At 43.9% G+C, this 14034-nt stretch overlaps 1 protein-coding gene across 3 annotated transcripts in view; it reads left to right on the top strand.

Moving 5' to 3' along the window:
• The window catches only part of WT1 (WT1 transcription factor), a 50707-nt gene extending 37212 nt beyond the window's left edge, over nucleotides 1–13495 (top strand). For 2 of the 3 annotated variants that reach the window (XM_012557309.2, XM_004369760.1), the window contains exons 6-10: nucleotides 2098–2194; nucleotides 5607–5757; nucleotides 10170–10259; nucleotides 10880–10963; nucleotides 13374–13495. In XM_012557309.2, coding sequence (XP_012412763.1) covers nucleotides 2098–2194; nucleotides 5607–5757; nucleotides 10170–10259; nucleotides 10880–10963; nucleotides 13374–13495 — 544 coding nt within the window. Of the gene's footprint in view, nucleotides 1–2097; nucleotides 2195–5606; nucleotides 5758–10169; nucleotides 10260–10879; nucleotides 10973–13373 lie in introns of all 3 variants that reach the window. The other variant, XM_004369761.1, reaches the window with a different exon arrangement.
• The last annotated feature ends 539 nt before the right edge of the window (nucleotides 13496–14034 follow it).

Here is a 14034-nt window from a genome sequence, read left to right as displayed (position 1 = left end):
TTTAATGTTCTTCGCCAACACCATAATTCAAATGCATCAGTTTTTCGGTTTTCCTTGTTCATTGTCCAGCTTTTGCATGTATATGAGGCAATTGAAAGTGCCATGGCTTGGGTCAAGCACACCTTAGTCCTCGAAGTGACATCTTTGCTTTTTAACACTTGAAAGAGATCTTTTGCAGCAGGTTGGCCCAGTGCAATATGTCATTTGATTTCTTGACTGCTGCTTCCATGGGTATTGATCGTGGATCCAAGTAAAACGAAATCCTTGGCAACTTCAGTATTTTCTCCATTTGTCGTGATGTTGTTTATTGGTCCAGTTGTGAGAATTTGTGTTTTTTTTAATGTTGAGATGTAATCCATACTAAAGGCTATAGTCTTTGATCTTCAGCAGTAAGTGCTTCAGGTCCTCTTCACTTTCAGCAAGCAAGGTTGTGTCACCTGCATATCACAGGTTGTTGATGAGTCTTCCTCCAATCCTGATGCTGCATTCTTCTTCATATAGTCTAGCTTCTCAGATTATTTGCTCAGCATACAGATTGAATAGGTATGGTGAAAGGATACAGCCCTGACACACAACTTTCCTGATTTTAAACCACTCAGTGTCTGCTTGTTCTGTTCGAAAGACTGCCTCTAGGTTTATGTACAGTTTCCCCATGAGCACAATTAAGTGTTCTGGAGTTCTCATTCTTCACAATGTTATCCATAATTTGTTACGATTCACACAGTCAAATGCTTTTACATAGCCAGGAAAATACAGGTAAACCTCTTTCTGGTATCCTCTGCTTCCAGCCAAGATCCATCTGACTTCAACAATGATATCCCTCATTCCACATCCTCTTCTAAACCTGACTTGAATTTCTAGCAGTTCTCTGTTGATATACTGCTGCAACCATTTTTGAATTATCTTCAGCAAAATTTTCCTTATACAATATGTGGTCTTTTGTTACTGGTTTCTTTCACTTAATGTTTTTATATTGTAACATGTATCAGTACTTTGTTCCTTTTTATGTCTGAATAATATTCCATTGTACATAATACTACATTTTGTTTATCCATTCCTCACATGATGGCCATTTGGGTTGTTTTCCACGTTGGCTATTATGAATAATGCTGCTGTGAACAATTGCTGTTAAGTTTTTTGTGTGATGCATCTTCTCATTTCTCCTGTATATATACCTAGGAGTAGAATTGCTGGGTATATGGTACGTCTGTGTCTAACCTTTTGAAGAACTGTCAGACTGTTTTCCAAAGCAGCTGCACCATCTCATAGAGGTACTTCTTAACAGCTCCCCATGGTGATTCTAGATGGGAGTCTAGTGTGCTGCCAGCAGTGAGAATCTTCATTCTGTTTCACTTGGAAGTAAAATAACTGCAGATCAGATTTCAGCATTTTACCTGAAGGAGAGAATATTTTTAGAGCACAACATCCACCCCTTCCAAGTTGTTCTTTGCCCCATCCCTCGGCTGTCACTAGTAGACCAGAGTTAACCTGGCCATCAACCAGGGGACTAGTCAGTCTAACACGAGGGGATTATCTAGTGTCCACCTATAGCGTGGGTCATCTACAAAGAGTTAAACAGATCTGGAAAGCTGATCTGTGGGTGAAGCAGGGAGCAGGGCCGTGGGTATGTAATCCCCACTCTGATGATGTGACATCTCTTCTTGTAAGTGTCATCACTTTCTTGGTGCAATCTGGTAGAAACATGAGTCATGAGGTGCCGACAAAAACCTAGTGCACTTAATGTGAAACTTGAGGCATTCTGCTCATTGCTGAGATATATTCGCGTTTGTCAGCCCTGCGTTCAGATGGTAAACAACTAACTGGGGATGAAATTCTGTCACTGTGATGTTTCCCTGCTTGTCTGAGAGAGCCATAGGCCCGGACGGTGTGCCTCAGAGTCTGAGGACGAGGGAGGGCTGCCTGGTGGTTTTACTCCAGGATTGAGCAGCCTGCCCTGCATATGGAAGGAGGCAAAACCCAAATATTTCTGTCCTTGAGTCTTTTAAAAAAACATTCCCTCCTGGTTGCAGATAAACATTTCCAAATGGCAGCTCTGAGCCAATCCCGAGCCTTGTTCTCTCTTCCTTGTGTTTTCAGCCACGGCACGGGGTACGAGAGCGATAACCATACCACACCCATCCTCTGCGGCGCCCAGTACAGAATACACACCCATGGTGTCTTCAGGGGCATTCAGGTGAGTATCTCGAGGATGCTGCAGCTGGAAGCGGACTGCACTGCCTCTTTCCCTTCCCAGCGGCCCTTTAGTTTCTTATTGATGGACCGTTTGGCACAGGCAAGCCTGTTCCTCATTATAGGCGCTTGTGACATCAAGGATCCCTCTTCTTCCATTCAGATAAGCTGGCTTCCTTCTCTCCTAGTGGCCAGTGCAGTCACCACTGCCTGCCTAACTCAGATCAAGATGCTTCCTGCAGAATGCTCTCCTTCCTCCTTCACTGCTTAATTCACCTTCTCCGTGGTGGGCTGCACAGCTCTTGTATATGGGCTAATTGGGCTTGACTTAATAATCTGGACCTTTGACTTCTAAGATTTGGTCTGCATTGTAGAGTGCCTAAAGGTAGATTCTATCTTACTGCATGTTGATAATAGTAATACCATCTATGGCTGGGCACTTTTTATATTCCAGGCATTGTGCTAAGTTTTATACGTGGATTTTTTTTTCGTTTAATCCTCAATACACCGTTATGAGATAGGTACAGTTATTATCCTCATGTTATGTAGATGAAGACACTGACGCCCTGAGGAGATGGATGACTTGTCCAAAACCACGTAGCTAGTAAGTGGGGGAGCTGAGACTTACGTACGGCAGGTCTGTCTGACTCTAGAACCCTTGTTTTTAACTAGCATGTTTTACTGCTTCCTGGGGAGACATAGAACTGTGAACATTAGGGAGGTCTCCAAGGAGAGTGAAGAAAGTAAAAAGGTAAAAGTTTGAAAGAATTCAGGAAACTCAGCAGAAAGCCATCTTTGCAGAGCTTCTTTGGAGTGGTCAAAACACATGCAATTACCAAGAGTTTGCATTTGTGACTTATGTGTGTGATTCAGGGGCTGCAGCACGAGTAACAACCGTGATACTTTCACCAGAATAGTGCCCTAGAAATAAGTTGTGTGTGGGCCAGACCGCAGCATGATATGTGGGGCAGGAGGCTCTGAGATGTTCTGATTAATGTCTCCAGCAGTGTCCCATGGTGCTAGAACAGCGTGCTCCCACATCCCAAGCCTTCCAATGGTGAGAAACAAAGGCAAGGGTTATAAAAATACAGAAATCTGATGGAGGTTCAGAACAAGTCATCCAGTTTCTCCCCCTAAATACCAGCAAGATCCTCAACCAAGACTCTGACTGACATTAACAACTTCATTTTATATCCTGTTGCCATGTGTGCTGCACTTAGGGTGAATCAGAGGAAATGGAAAGTGTTTCCTTTGCCCTCCTGCCCACCAGGCCCAATTTGTCAGACTCACCATCATGGCCTCTGGTGAACTCCAGACTGGACGGATGTCATTTCACTACCTGCTCCTTTTCTCCCAGAGTGTATTAAATCAAACACAGCTGTCTCACCATTTCATTTTTATGCCACCATTTGTCGAGAAAAGGAGTCCTGTTGGTGTAGTGGTTAAGAACACAGCTGCTAACCAAAAGGTCAGCAGTTCAAATCCACCAGCCACTCCTTGGAAACCCTATGGGGCAGTTCTGCTCTGTCCTACAGGGTCACTATGAGTCAGAATCAACTCGATGGCAATGGGTGTATTTGTCCTGAGACACTATGGCCTATCAGTAGCAAAGCAGTATGTCACTGCAGTGCATTTTTGAAAAAAAAAAAAAAGAATATAATCTCATCATGCAAGGCAGTGTGAACTAGAAACTGGAACATAGCATGGGGATAGAATGGAAAATGTGCAGGGCCGGGTGTCAGTTAAGCTGAGACATGGTTCCAGCTCTTTAACACAAAACAAGGATTTGCTCTTGTATCAGCCTTTCACCCTCTTACGCCCGAGTCGCACATCTGTAAATGAATGGGTAGGATTTAATGGCACTCCTTGGAAACTGTATGGGGCGGTTCTACTCTGTCCTATAGGGTTGCTGTGAGCGGAATCAATTTGACAGCCACAGGTTTTTGGTTATAAGCACCATCATGATAAATGGAGAAAAGATTGAAGTTGTCAAGGATTTCATTTTACTTGGATCCACAATCAACACCCATCAAAGTAGCAGTCAAGAAATCAAAAGATGCATTGCACTGGGCAAATCTGCTGCAAAAGACCTCTTTAAAATGTGGAAAAGCAAAGATGTCACCTTGAAGACTAAGGTGCATCTGACCCAAGCCATGGTGTTTTCATTCGCCTCATACACATGCGAAAGCTGGATGATGAATCAGGAAGAGCAAAGAAGAATTGATGCCTTTGAATTGTGGTGTTGGCAAAGAATACTGAATATACCATGGACTGCCAAAAGAACAAACAAATCTGGAAGAAGTACCAGAATGCTCCTTAGAAGCAAGGATGGCAAGACTACGTCTCACATACTTTGGACACGTTATCAGGAAGGATCAGTCCCTGGAGAAGGACATCATACTTGGTAAAGTAGAGGGTCAACAAAGAAGAGGAAGAGCCTCAAAAAGATGGATTGACACAGTGGTTGCAACAATGGACTCAAGCATAACAACGATTGTGAGGATGGCGCAGGACCAGGCAATGTTTTCTTCCGTTGTACATAGGGTTGCTAACAACAACCACAACAAAGGCACTTCCAGGGTCTAGGTCTGTGGTTCACTGATCTTGAGAACTGGAAGCGGAGCTTGCCTCTCCATTTCTCTCTAGTTCCTTTTCATGGAGGACTGACAGAAAACACACAGCACTCTCCCCAGATGAAAGGGGATCAAGAGAATGTCCTGTGAGGGACATGTAAAGTGCATGAAAGGCAGATGGATTCCACAGCACTCCCCGGTGTCAGTATTAAATGGATTGTACTAGCTACACCATGGACTTCTTTCATCTCCCCTTCACAGACAGAAACCCCAAATCTCAAGGGCTCTTTCTTCTTTTACTTACATACAGAGGGTCTGGTCATTTGGGGGCTCCTTCAGCATCCCGTATTTTTCCCTATAATAAAAACTTCCCCATCCATTGCAGATTGGGTCCATTGCAGACCAAGGTCATGTGGTCATGTCTGCAAGTGGGAGGTAATAGAATTGAATCTGGAACTTGGGACTTCCAGACCTCACTGCTTCAAGTAGAGAAGCTGAGAGATAGGAATAACTGGGAGCTCTTCCAGTCACCAGCATTTGTTGTCCAGATGATCTGGGTTCAGCAACCCCAAATAACCTTTATTTCATGTACCAGTGTTGGTTGATCAGTAGTGATGATGTCAGAGCACTGTACTGTGGAGTTTCCTGATCTATCATCTATTAGTAATGTCTGCTGTGAGCATCTGGGCTGTATTGGGGAATAGTTTTAGGCCACATATCTGCCATCCCTTCTTTGGGTGTATTCCAGTGCTCACTTTCCCTAGGGACCAATGTGAGTATTCTCCCCATGTTCATTTGTGGCTTAAAGCCCCTTTCCTTCACCTATTTACCTTCTGCTTATAGGACGTACGGCGTGTGCCTGGAGTAGCACCGACTCTTGTCCGGGCAGCATCTGAGACCAGTGAGAAACGCCCCTTCATGTGTGCTTACCCAGGCTGCAACAAGAGATACTTTAAACTGTCCCACTTACAGATGCACAGCCGGAAGCATACTGGTAAGTGTGTCTACCATCCAGCCTTGGTTCTGGCGGCCTCTGGGCAGTGGTGGTTCAGGCACTCGTGCTCCGGGCCAGGGGTGGATTACCTAATAAGCAAGGTAGGCACGGGCTTAATTGTGCTTATTTACTAATCTGTAGTGCGCCACATCAAAGATGTGTTGAAACCCAGGTGAAATTGTTCACTACAGATTAGCAAGTAAGCACAATTAAGCCCTTGCCTACCTTGCTTACTGTAAGCCGACGCATGCTGTGCTTACTGGTTAACCCGCCCATGCTCCTGGCTCTCACACTGCTAAGGCCACAGGTGCTGATGACAGGTAGTTTCTGGGATGGAAAGTTGGCATTGCTTTGCAAGGTTCTGGCCAAGGTGATGGAAGAGGCTGCAGGGCCATTTCGTGTCCTGTTTGTCCATCACCTTTCTCAAAGAAATCAGTAAATTGTGTTCAGGAAGGAGCAGGGTAGAGTGGTGGGAAAAACTGCGAGTATAGGATTAAAGAGACCTGGGTTTGAATCCTGGTTTCACCACTATGTGGTGGGAGCTGGCGCAAGTTACTTACCTCTTCGAAGCTCATTTGCTTCATGTGGAAAATGGAGATGACAATTAAACCAAACTGGATTAAAGGAATTACAGATAAAAAAGCATTTAGTAAAATGCCGGTATGTTGATTAAAACCAGTTGTCGTCAAGTCGATTGCAACTCATGGTGACCTCATGTGTATCAGAGTAGAACTGTGTTCCATAGGGTTTTCGGGGGCTGATTTTTCAGAGTAGCTTGCCAAGCCTTTCTTCCAAGGCTCCTCTGGGTGGACTTGAACCTCCAAACTTTGAGTAAGCAGCCGAGTGCATTAACTGTTTGCACCACCCAGAGACTCACCCTATGTCAATAGGTCTGGGTAAATGATAGTGTTACTATTATAATCCTATTAACATCTCTAAAGAGAGAGGAGCCAGGCTGGGAGTGCCATAATCAGGAGGTTTTTTTTTTATAATCCGGAGATTTTGAGAGGTTGATTTGGTGATGTCATCATAAGATTTAGGAAGAGACAATTCAAAGAAAAAATTTCACTGCTTGGGTTAGTAATCAACCAGATAGGACAGGGAAAACACATTGTAGGTTTTATTTTTATATCAATCTTAAAAAGAGAGTGAGAGATGATGATGTTTGATGATATGTCAAGGAAGACTGGGTTTTCCCCCAGGTCAGGCGGTCTGCCTCTGAGAAGAAGACAATTAGCCTGTCTGGTTGTTGGCCCCCTTGAGTGTGAACACCTGTTTCACAGATGTTTGCTCTTGGCCTGTGGGTCTAGATGGGAGTGTAGTTGAGTCTTCCCTCTAGGAAAACAGTGCAAAATCCATGTTTTCCCATAGGTGAGTGGTGACATTCTTTCCACAACTGAAGGACAGCTTCATTGTTATCGTTACCATTGTTATTTTATATACTGCTGACTTTGGTGTTGGGGAGCTACAGAGGCAAGCAAGCTGCTTTCCAATCTTGTTGAGACCATTGGAGTTTGCTAATTCATTCTGTCTGGAGGATGCAGTTCTGGCCTAAGCCTGAGTTTGCGCTCAGTAAGACCACATGCTTTGAGGCTAAAGATGAGAAAACTGGTGGCACGTTATGTTTTTACATAATACCCCAAATGGGATCATTTGAAAAGTATCTGTCAAGGTTTTGAGGAAAATGATAAATCAGAATTCTGCCTGGAAAAAAGCAATGGAATTCATTGAGGCAGATATGGTTGCAGAGACTTTTAATGGGAAAGAGGCTCTTAGAAAGCAGTGACGTTAGAGGTCTGTGTGAAGGGAGTCACTGAACAAGGCAGCCAAGGCCCCCAGACCTTCTGGAGCCTTTAAGAAGCTCTTCCTTGTAGGAGATGAGGATAGGCTGATATTTGACAATCTTGCAGCCCTCTTCTTGAAAGAATTCAATGTTTTCTTTTTTTTTAATACCGGTACAAACTATCACATTAAGTACTTCATACTAAATACTTTCTATGTTCCAGGCTATCTGCATGCATTATTTCATTGAACACCACCCCTGCCCTAATAATAATTATCCGATGGGTAGAATATTGTGGAATAGGACTCAGACTCATACCTTTTCACTCCATGTCACAGTCCCCTTCCTCCCAAGAGTTTATGGTCTGGTTGGGATCTAGGATATGCGCAAATGAAGAGACTAAGATAGTATGCATTAATATACTAAATCAGAAGCTGGAGGAGCTGAGGAGTTCAAAGGGTATCAATTTGAGCTAGGTTCATCTGAGAGGGTTTCTTAGAGGACGAAGGGCTTTGGTTAACCATTGAAGGGTTAGTAAGGTCAGGTAGAGGAAGTAAAGAATGAGCAGAAGCAGAAAAGGTAGAAAAGAAAACTGAATTGAAGTTGTCATCTTCTCCCGGTTGTAGAGTTGAAGCTTAAGGAACTGGGCTGGATAGATAGTTAAGAAAAGGCTCCTGCCTGTAGGAATTTCCAGCCCTTTGAAGAAGGTAGACCTGGACACAGCTCACCATATGAGGAGATATTCTGTAATAAGTGCTGTAATGAGGGAACAAAGAGGTTTAAATCTGAACGTGGAGTTTCTAAGAACGCATTGCAGAGAAAGTGGCATTTGTGAGAGAGGGGAGACTTTTGATGAGTAGAAGTGTCGGGATGAGGATGAAGGGCATTTGGGGTAGAGTCAACAGTGTGAGCAAAGTGGAAGAGGACTTAGGGAATGGTGAGAGTGTGGAGTAACTGGAATACAGATTAATCAGGGAAATAGAGGAGGTTACGAGGCTAGAAAGATGACTTAGGGGCCATCCTGCAACACAAAGACCTGACTGATCCTGGGATGCCTTGCTCCCCATCCCGGAATCCTGGTGACTCAGAATTCTCATAAGAAGATGGGAAGGCCCAGGGTTGCTCGGTGCTCTTGGGCTCAGTTCCCAGTATTTGGCTGAACTTTCTTTAAAGAGGACAGGGGTGGGGCTTTTCTACTCTGAGGCAGTAGATTGTGAAATCACACCATCATTACCATCACTAGGGGGGTGCAGGAGGTGCAGACCGCACTGGGTGACACTGTCAGAGGGGGTGCCACCACAATGACTGTCTATAAAATTTTGTGCAGTGTTTCAGCCAAAATTTATTATTTTTTTATTAAAAAATCCCTGTTGTTATAACAACAAAAACATTTTTCATAAGCCCAGCTTACATGTATCAATATGCCAGCTTACATGTATCAATAAAAGTCTATGCTAATTTACTTTTTGAGCCTTCTAAAGTGCTCTGGTCAGAGCTGTCATTATTACCCAATTACAATGACGCCTCGAATCACGCGCTGTTGTTTTCATTGCTGCTGGTGTTTTTATAGTTGCTGATTTTGTCACATGTTCTGGTGTTTTAGCTACAATATTGTGGTAGTTAGCATGGAGGGGGGTGACACCATGAGTTACCACACTGGGTCACACCAACCCTAGTGACACCACTGCATACCACTGTCTTCTCTCTGATAAAAGGCTACCGAAATCTTTCTACCCAATTTGGCTCCTGCTTTAACTTGAACATCTCATAACCATGGAGTTGTTTATGCTTGATTCAGGAATGAGATGTCCGTAGCAGAAAACACCAAATCTTTGGCCACAAAACATAAAACGCTAATTTCATGGGGCTGGCTCCAAGGCACATCTCTCCCAGAATTCTGCCTCAGACTCTGCCTAGGAGTTAAGACTTGTTTATTATTTGTTTAATTGTTCTCAGCTAATGTTTTTGGAACACCCCTTCTCTGCTAGGCTTTGGGTTAAGTTCTTTACAGGGATGACCTAGTTTATTTAATCTGTTCATAAATACTTTGAGGTTGCCATATTATTGGTCCCATTTCACAACAAGGAAACCGTGCCTCACCCACGTTAAGTGGCAGAGCTGGACTGGACTCTAGTGTCAGACTCTAGAGCCTCAGCTCCTGTTGACTTCTAACTTTGAAACTAGGAGCCATCCTTGTTCACCTAGCCCCCCATTCTATACTCATTGTCCGTGAGCATATGTACCAGAAAAAAGAAAAGAAAAATAAAACCCAAACCACATGCCATCAAATCAGTTTCTGACTCTTGACGACGCTGTGTGTGTCAGAATAGAACTGTGCTCGATAAGAGTTTTCAGTGGCTGATATTTCAGAAGTCCCCTCTAGGTGGACTCAAACCACCAACCTTTCAGCGAGCGCGTTAACCGTTTGTACCACCCAGGGACGCCTGAGCTTATGTACGGGTGGGCCTTTTATCTCACACTGCAGTAGCCATCGCCACCCTAAGAATCACTGCCCCAAGTGCCTTAGGCATCTTTGGACCCCTTCAATCTGGATAGGAGAAATCACCTTCCTTTAACAAGATCTCCATTTCCAGTATTGTTTTCAAATAGAATATGTGTCTTCCCCAAGGTGAGAAACCATACCAGTGTGACTTCAAGGACTGTGAGCGAAGGTTTTCTCGTTCAGACCAGCTGAAAAGACACCAAAGGAGACACACAGGTTTGTAGGTTCACTTCTCATTGCTGGCAGTTCTGTTTCCTTGGGTTAGGATTACTTAGATCATTCTTTTTTGTTGTTGTTGTTGTTGTTAAATATGGTTGAGAGGGTCGGCCATTTGTTCAATTTTTCCAATATATATGTATTTTAATTTGGGGGGATTTTTCTTCTCTTAAAAAAAAGAAAAAAGAAAGGAAGGAAAGAAAAACATCCCACATTTCTCCCTAAAACCACAGAACAATGAATTCCCACTAGCAGCTTGCTGGAAGATACAATGGGCATTGGTAAAGAACTTGGGTGGTGGGGAGCAGAATCCAACTTGTAGCATGTGATTCACTTTTTCTGTCTCTGACACAGCTGAGACATCCCAGCTGATGAGAAGCTGGACATTTGTGGTTAAGGAATGATTGTTCCTAAGATAGAAGCAGGTCCTCAAGGATTACTGTGCTGAATCCAGTGGTTCTTGCTGGGCCTGGGATATTGGGGAAATCTTAGGGAGAGGCAGATGTTGCAAACATGGCCCAAAATTCTAGGTTCCTCAGGCTGCCAGGAAGCAGACCTCATGGGCCTCACTGTTTCCCCACGTTGTTAGGGCTGTGGCTAGACCATCTCTGTCCATTTAGGTGTGAAACCATTCCAGTGTAAAACTTGTCAGCGAAAGTTCTCCCGGTCTGATCACCTGAAGACCCACACCAGGACTCATACAGGTAAAACAAGTGCGTAAACTTTTCTTCACATTTATTTTTCATTATTTTCTTTAAACTAATGTTGAATGAAGTTGTTTGTGAGAGATTGGAAAAGACTAGTGTAAAAGTTCTTGGCAGGTTTAGACTCAGTTGAGAGAAAAAGTGGTGCATGTTATTTTTAAATGATAACATTTTTAAGAAGGGGAGGGGGGAAGTACAGAGCAGGAAAGAGATGTGAGTAAAACTTGTTTCACAAGTATCAAGAATGAAAAAAAGAGAGAGAAGCTAGATCCCTATTGCCCCAAATAGTTGAATCACATTTTTATCACTTAGTTTGATATGGTAATCAGGCTTCCAAAAAAAAAAAAAAAAAGCAGCAGAAATTCTAGCAAACCAAACATTTATTCTGAGAGACCACATTTCCTGATATTCCTTTCAGAGAGCTGAATCCTTGCTCTGCTGCAAGTTAATGCCCCAGGAGCAGCCATGGTTTCTGCCAAGCTAATATCAGCGTGTGGATATTATTTCCTTCATACTAGTATCGAGAAGGACTAGGACACTCATTCACTGGCGGCTGAATGTTTTGGCTTCTCTGCAAGGCTGGTGTGATTCATAATGAATGAGTGCATACTTCGTGGCTTTTGAAAGAGGGGCCAATGTTTATGTCATCTCATTTTATCTTCACAACATCCTTGTAGGAAGAGTTGGTAGGCATGCTTTATCCCTGTTTTACAGATGAGGAGACTGAGGCACATAGCGATTAGATGACTTTTCTAAAGTCACAGAGCTAGTAAGTAGCAAACCCAGTTCTGTCTGCTCCCAGCCCACCATCTCCCACTGCCTTCCTTGCTGGAGAAAGAGCGTGGTTCACCCAGAAGCCCAGGGAGCAGAGAGACTCAAGAAGAGAGCCAAAGTCAACAAAGTCAGATGCCATTCAGAGACTGAGAAGGATGAAGACCAAGAAAACAAAGGGTTGGGATTTGCCCATTAAAATAGAGAAGGCCTTTGACAGCACAGCTGGAGGTGGGGTGGGGAGCAGGAACAGTAAGTGGGAGGCGAAGACAAAGATGACATTGTAAGCCCCTGTACAGTCCCAGATCCTCAGCCCGAACAGGCTGCACCCAGCAACAGAGTTGGTGCCTTGCTTCCCCTATTCAGGTGCCTTTCATGTCACATATGTCACTTCTTTGATTTAGTCCTGAGCTCACAAGTTGGTAGGAAAGAGTGATCATCCCTGCGCATACCTGCATAGGTGCGAAGTGACCTGTGTCATCAGGAGACTGTTTAAAGCTATATTTAATTGGCCTCCAGTTCTGACCCTGGGACAGTGTCTCACCTGGAATATTCTTCGGTGCTTGTCCTGACCAGTAGTTCTCAGAGAAGGCCTGGGACAGCAATATCCTGAGAAGATCCTCCAGGTGATACTGGGGTTGGCTCCTGTAGCATTTTTATTTAGGATAAAGCCATAGCTGTATTTCCATTAGAGCTAGGCCTGTGAGGTGTGATACAGGAAAGAGCACGGGCTTTGGAGGTAGACACACCTGCATTTGAGTCCTGCCTGGGCCTCCCTCTCGCCAGCTGTCCAGCCTCATCTATAGAGTGGTGATTATAGTGCTTCACTCACAGGGCTGTTGTAAGGATTACGTGAGGTAAGGTATCTGTGATGCTTAGCACAAGGCTTGGCATGTATTAGGCATTTAATAAATGCTAATTGTTTTTCCTACAGAGAATGAGGCTTGGGAGGAACTTCTGAGGGCTCCTTAGATGGAGAAGCCTTGATCTTTTGGCAAGCTTGTTAAAAATCTCAAACCCTTGCCTCAACTAGAATCTCCAGTATAACAAGGATTATACTCTGAGTAATACTTTAAGGTAAAAGAAACAAATAACATGTCAAACTGGTATTGGTATTTATTTAAAAATCTAGCCCATCCAGAATATCATCTATATCTGCGTGAAAGCCAGCTATAGTACTAGACAGCAATCAGTCAGTAATATCCAGGGTGAGGATCCTGAGACCCTTGCAGCCCAGTTAAGCTCAATTCTCTATTTACTGAGATAGCAGAGGGGAAGCTTTTACACAGTTCACAAGCCATTCTAACGGCAGAGGTTGAAGCCAAATTTTTTCTCCACTTAATTAAGTATGAATTGCATAGACATTTCCACTAATTAGACTCATTCCTTCTCTCCCACTTCCCGAGACTTCTGACTTAGCAAGATTTCACAATTTTTGAAATATTTCAATACTTAGAGCCCCAGAGGTGCTGCCATTTCAAGGCTGCCTGTGAAGTGAGCCCAGTTCAGGAGTTGGGGAAAGAACTATGGGGAATCTGGAATGGGTGCCTTGTGGTGGTTTAACTCAGGCCTTTGATAATTGAATTTGTGCCCAGTCTTTTCTGCTGTCAGTGTCTCTGACTGGTGATTGTGTCAACAGGTGAAAAGCCCTTCAGCTGTCGGTGGCCCAGTTGTCAGAAAAAGTTTGCCCGGTCAGATGAATTAGTTCGCCATCACAACATGCACCAGAGAAACGTGGCCAAACTCCAGCTGGCGCTTTAAGTGGTCCCACCTGGGGACAGCTCTGTGTCCCAGGCAGGACACTGTGTGAACTACTTTCAAATCTGACTTTTAAATCCCTCCTTACTCACCTCTCTAAGAAAGAATGGCAGTTGATCTTCTTCATCCCAACTTCCAAGACAAGATCCCTGAACTACTGGATTGTTCCAGGTTTGCCCGGAGGCAGTTGGTCTCTGCTTTGCTGACTTTTAGTTGACTCACCAAGCCCTGGTGAAGTGGCTGATGACGTCCAGTTAGTTAAAAGCCCATCATCCTTAGGTCTGGATTTTCCTCTGTAAGAAGAGCCATTGTTGATAGTGTTCTCCTACCCTCCCCTTTCCTTTAACATGCATTTTCACTAGGAATGGAGTCATTGTACCTTTTTCCATCATGGAATATTTATAGGCCAGGGCATGTGTCTGTGTCTGCTAATGTAAACTTTGTCATGGTTTCCATTTACTAACAGCAACAGTAAGAAATAAATCAGAGAGCAAGACATTGGGGGTGAGTCTCGTCCGACATTCCAGAGGTCAGGCAGGCTC

Source organism: Trichechus manatus, unplaced genomic scaffold, assembly GCF_000243295.1.
Source record: "Trichechus manatus latirostris isolate Lorelei unplaced genomic scaffold, TriManLat1.0 scaffold00006, whole genome shotgun sequence".
NCBI lineage: Eukaryota > Metazoa > Chordata > Mammalia > Sirenia > Trichechidae > Trichechus > Trichechus manatus.
The sequence above is the reverse complement of the archived record's forward strand: the minus strand, read 5'-3'. Positions and strand labels throughout refer to the sequence as shown.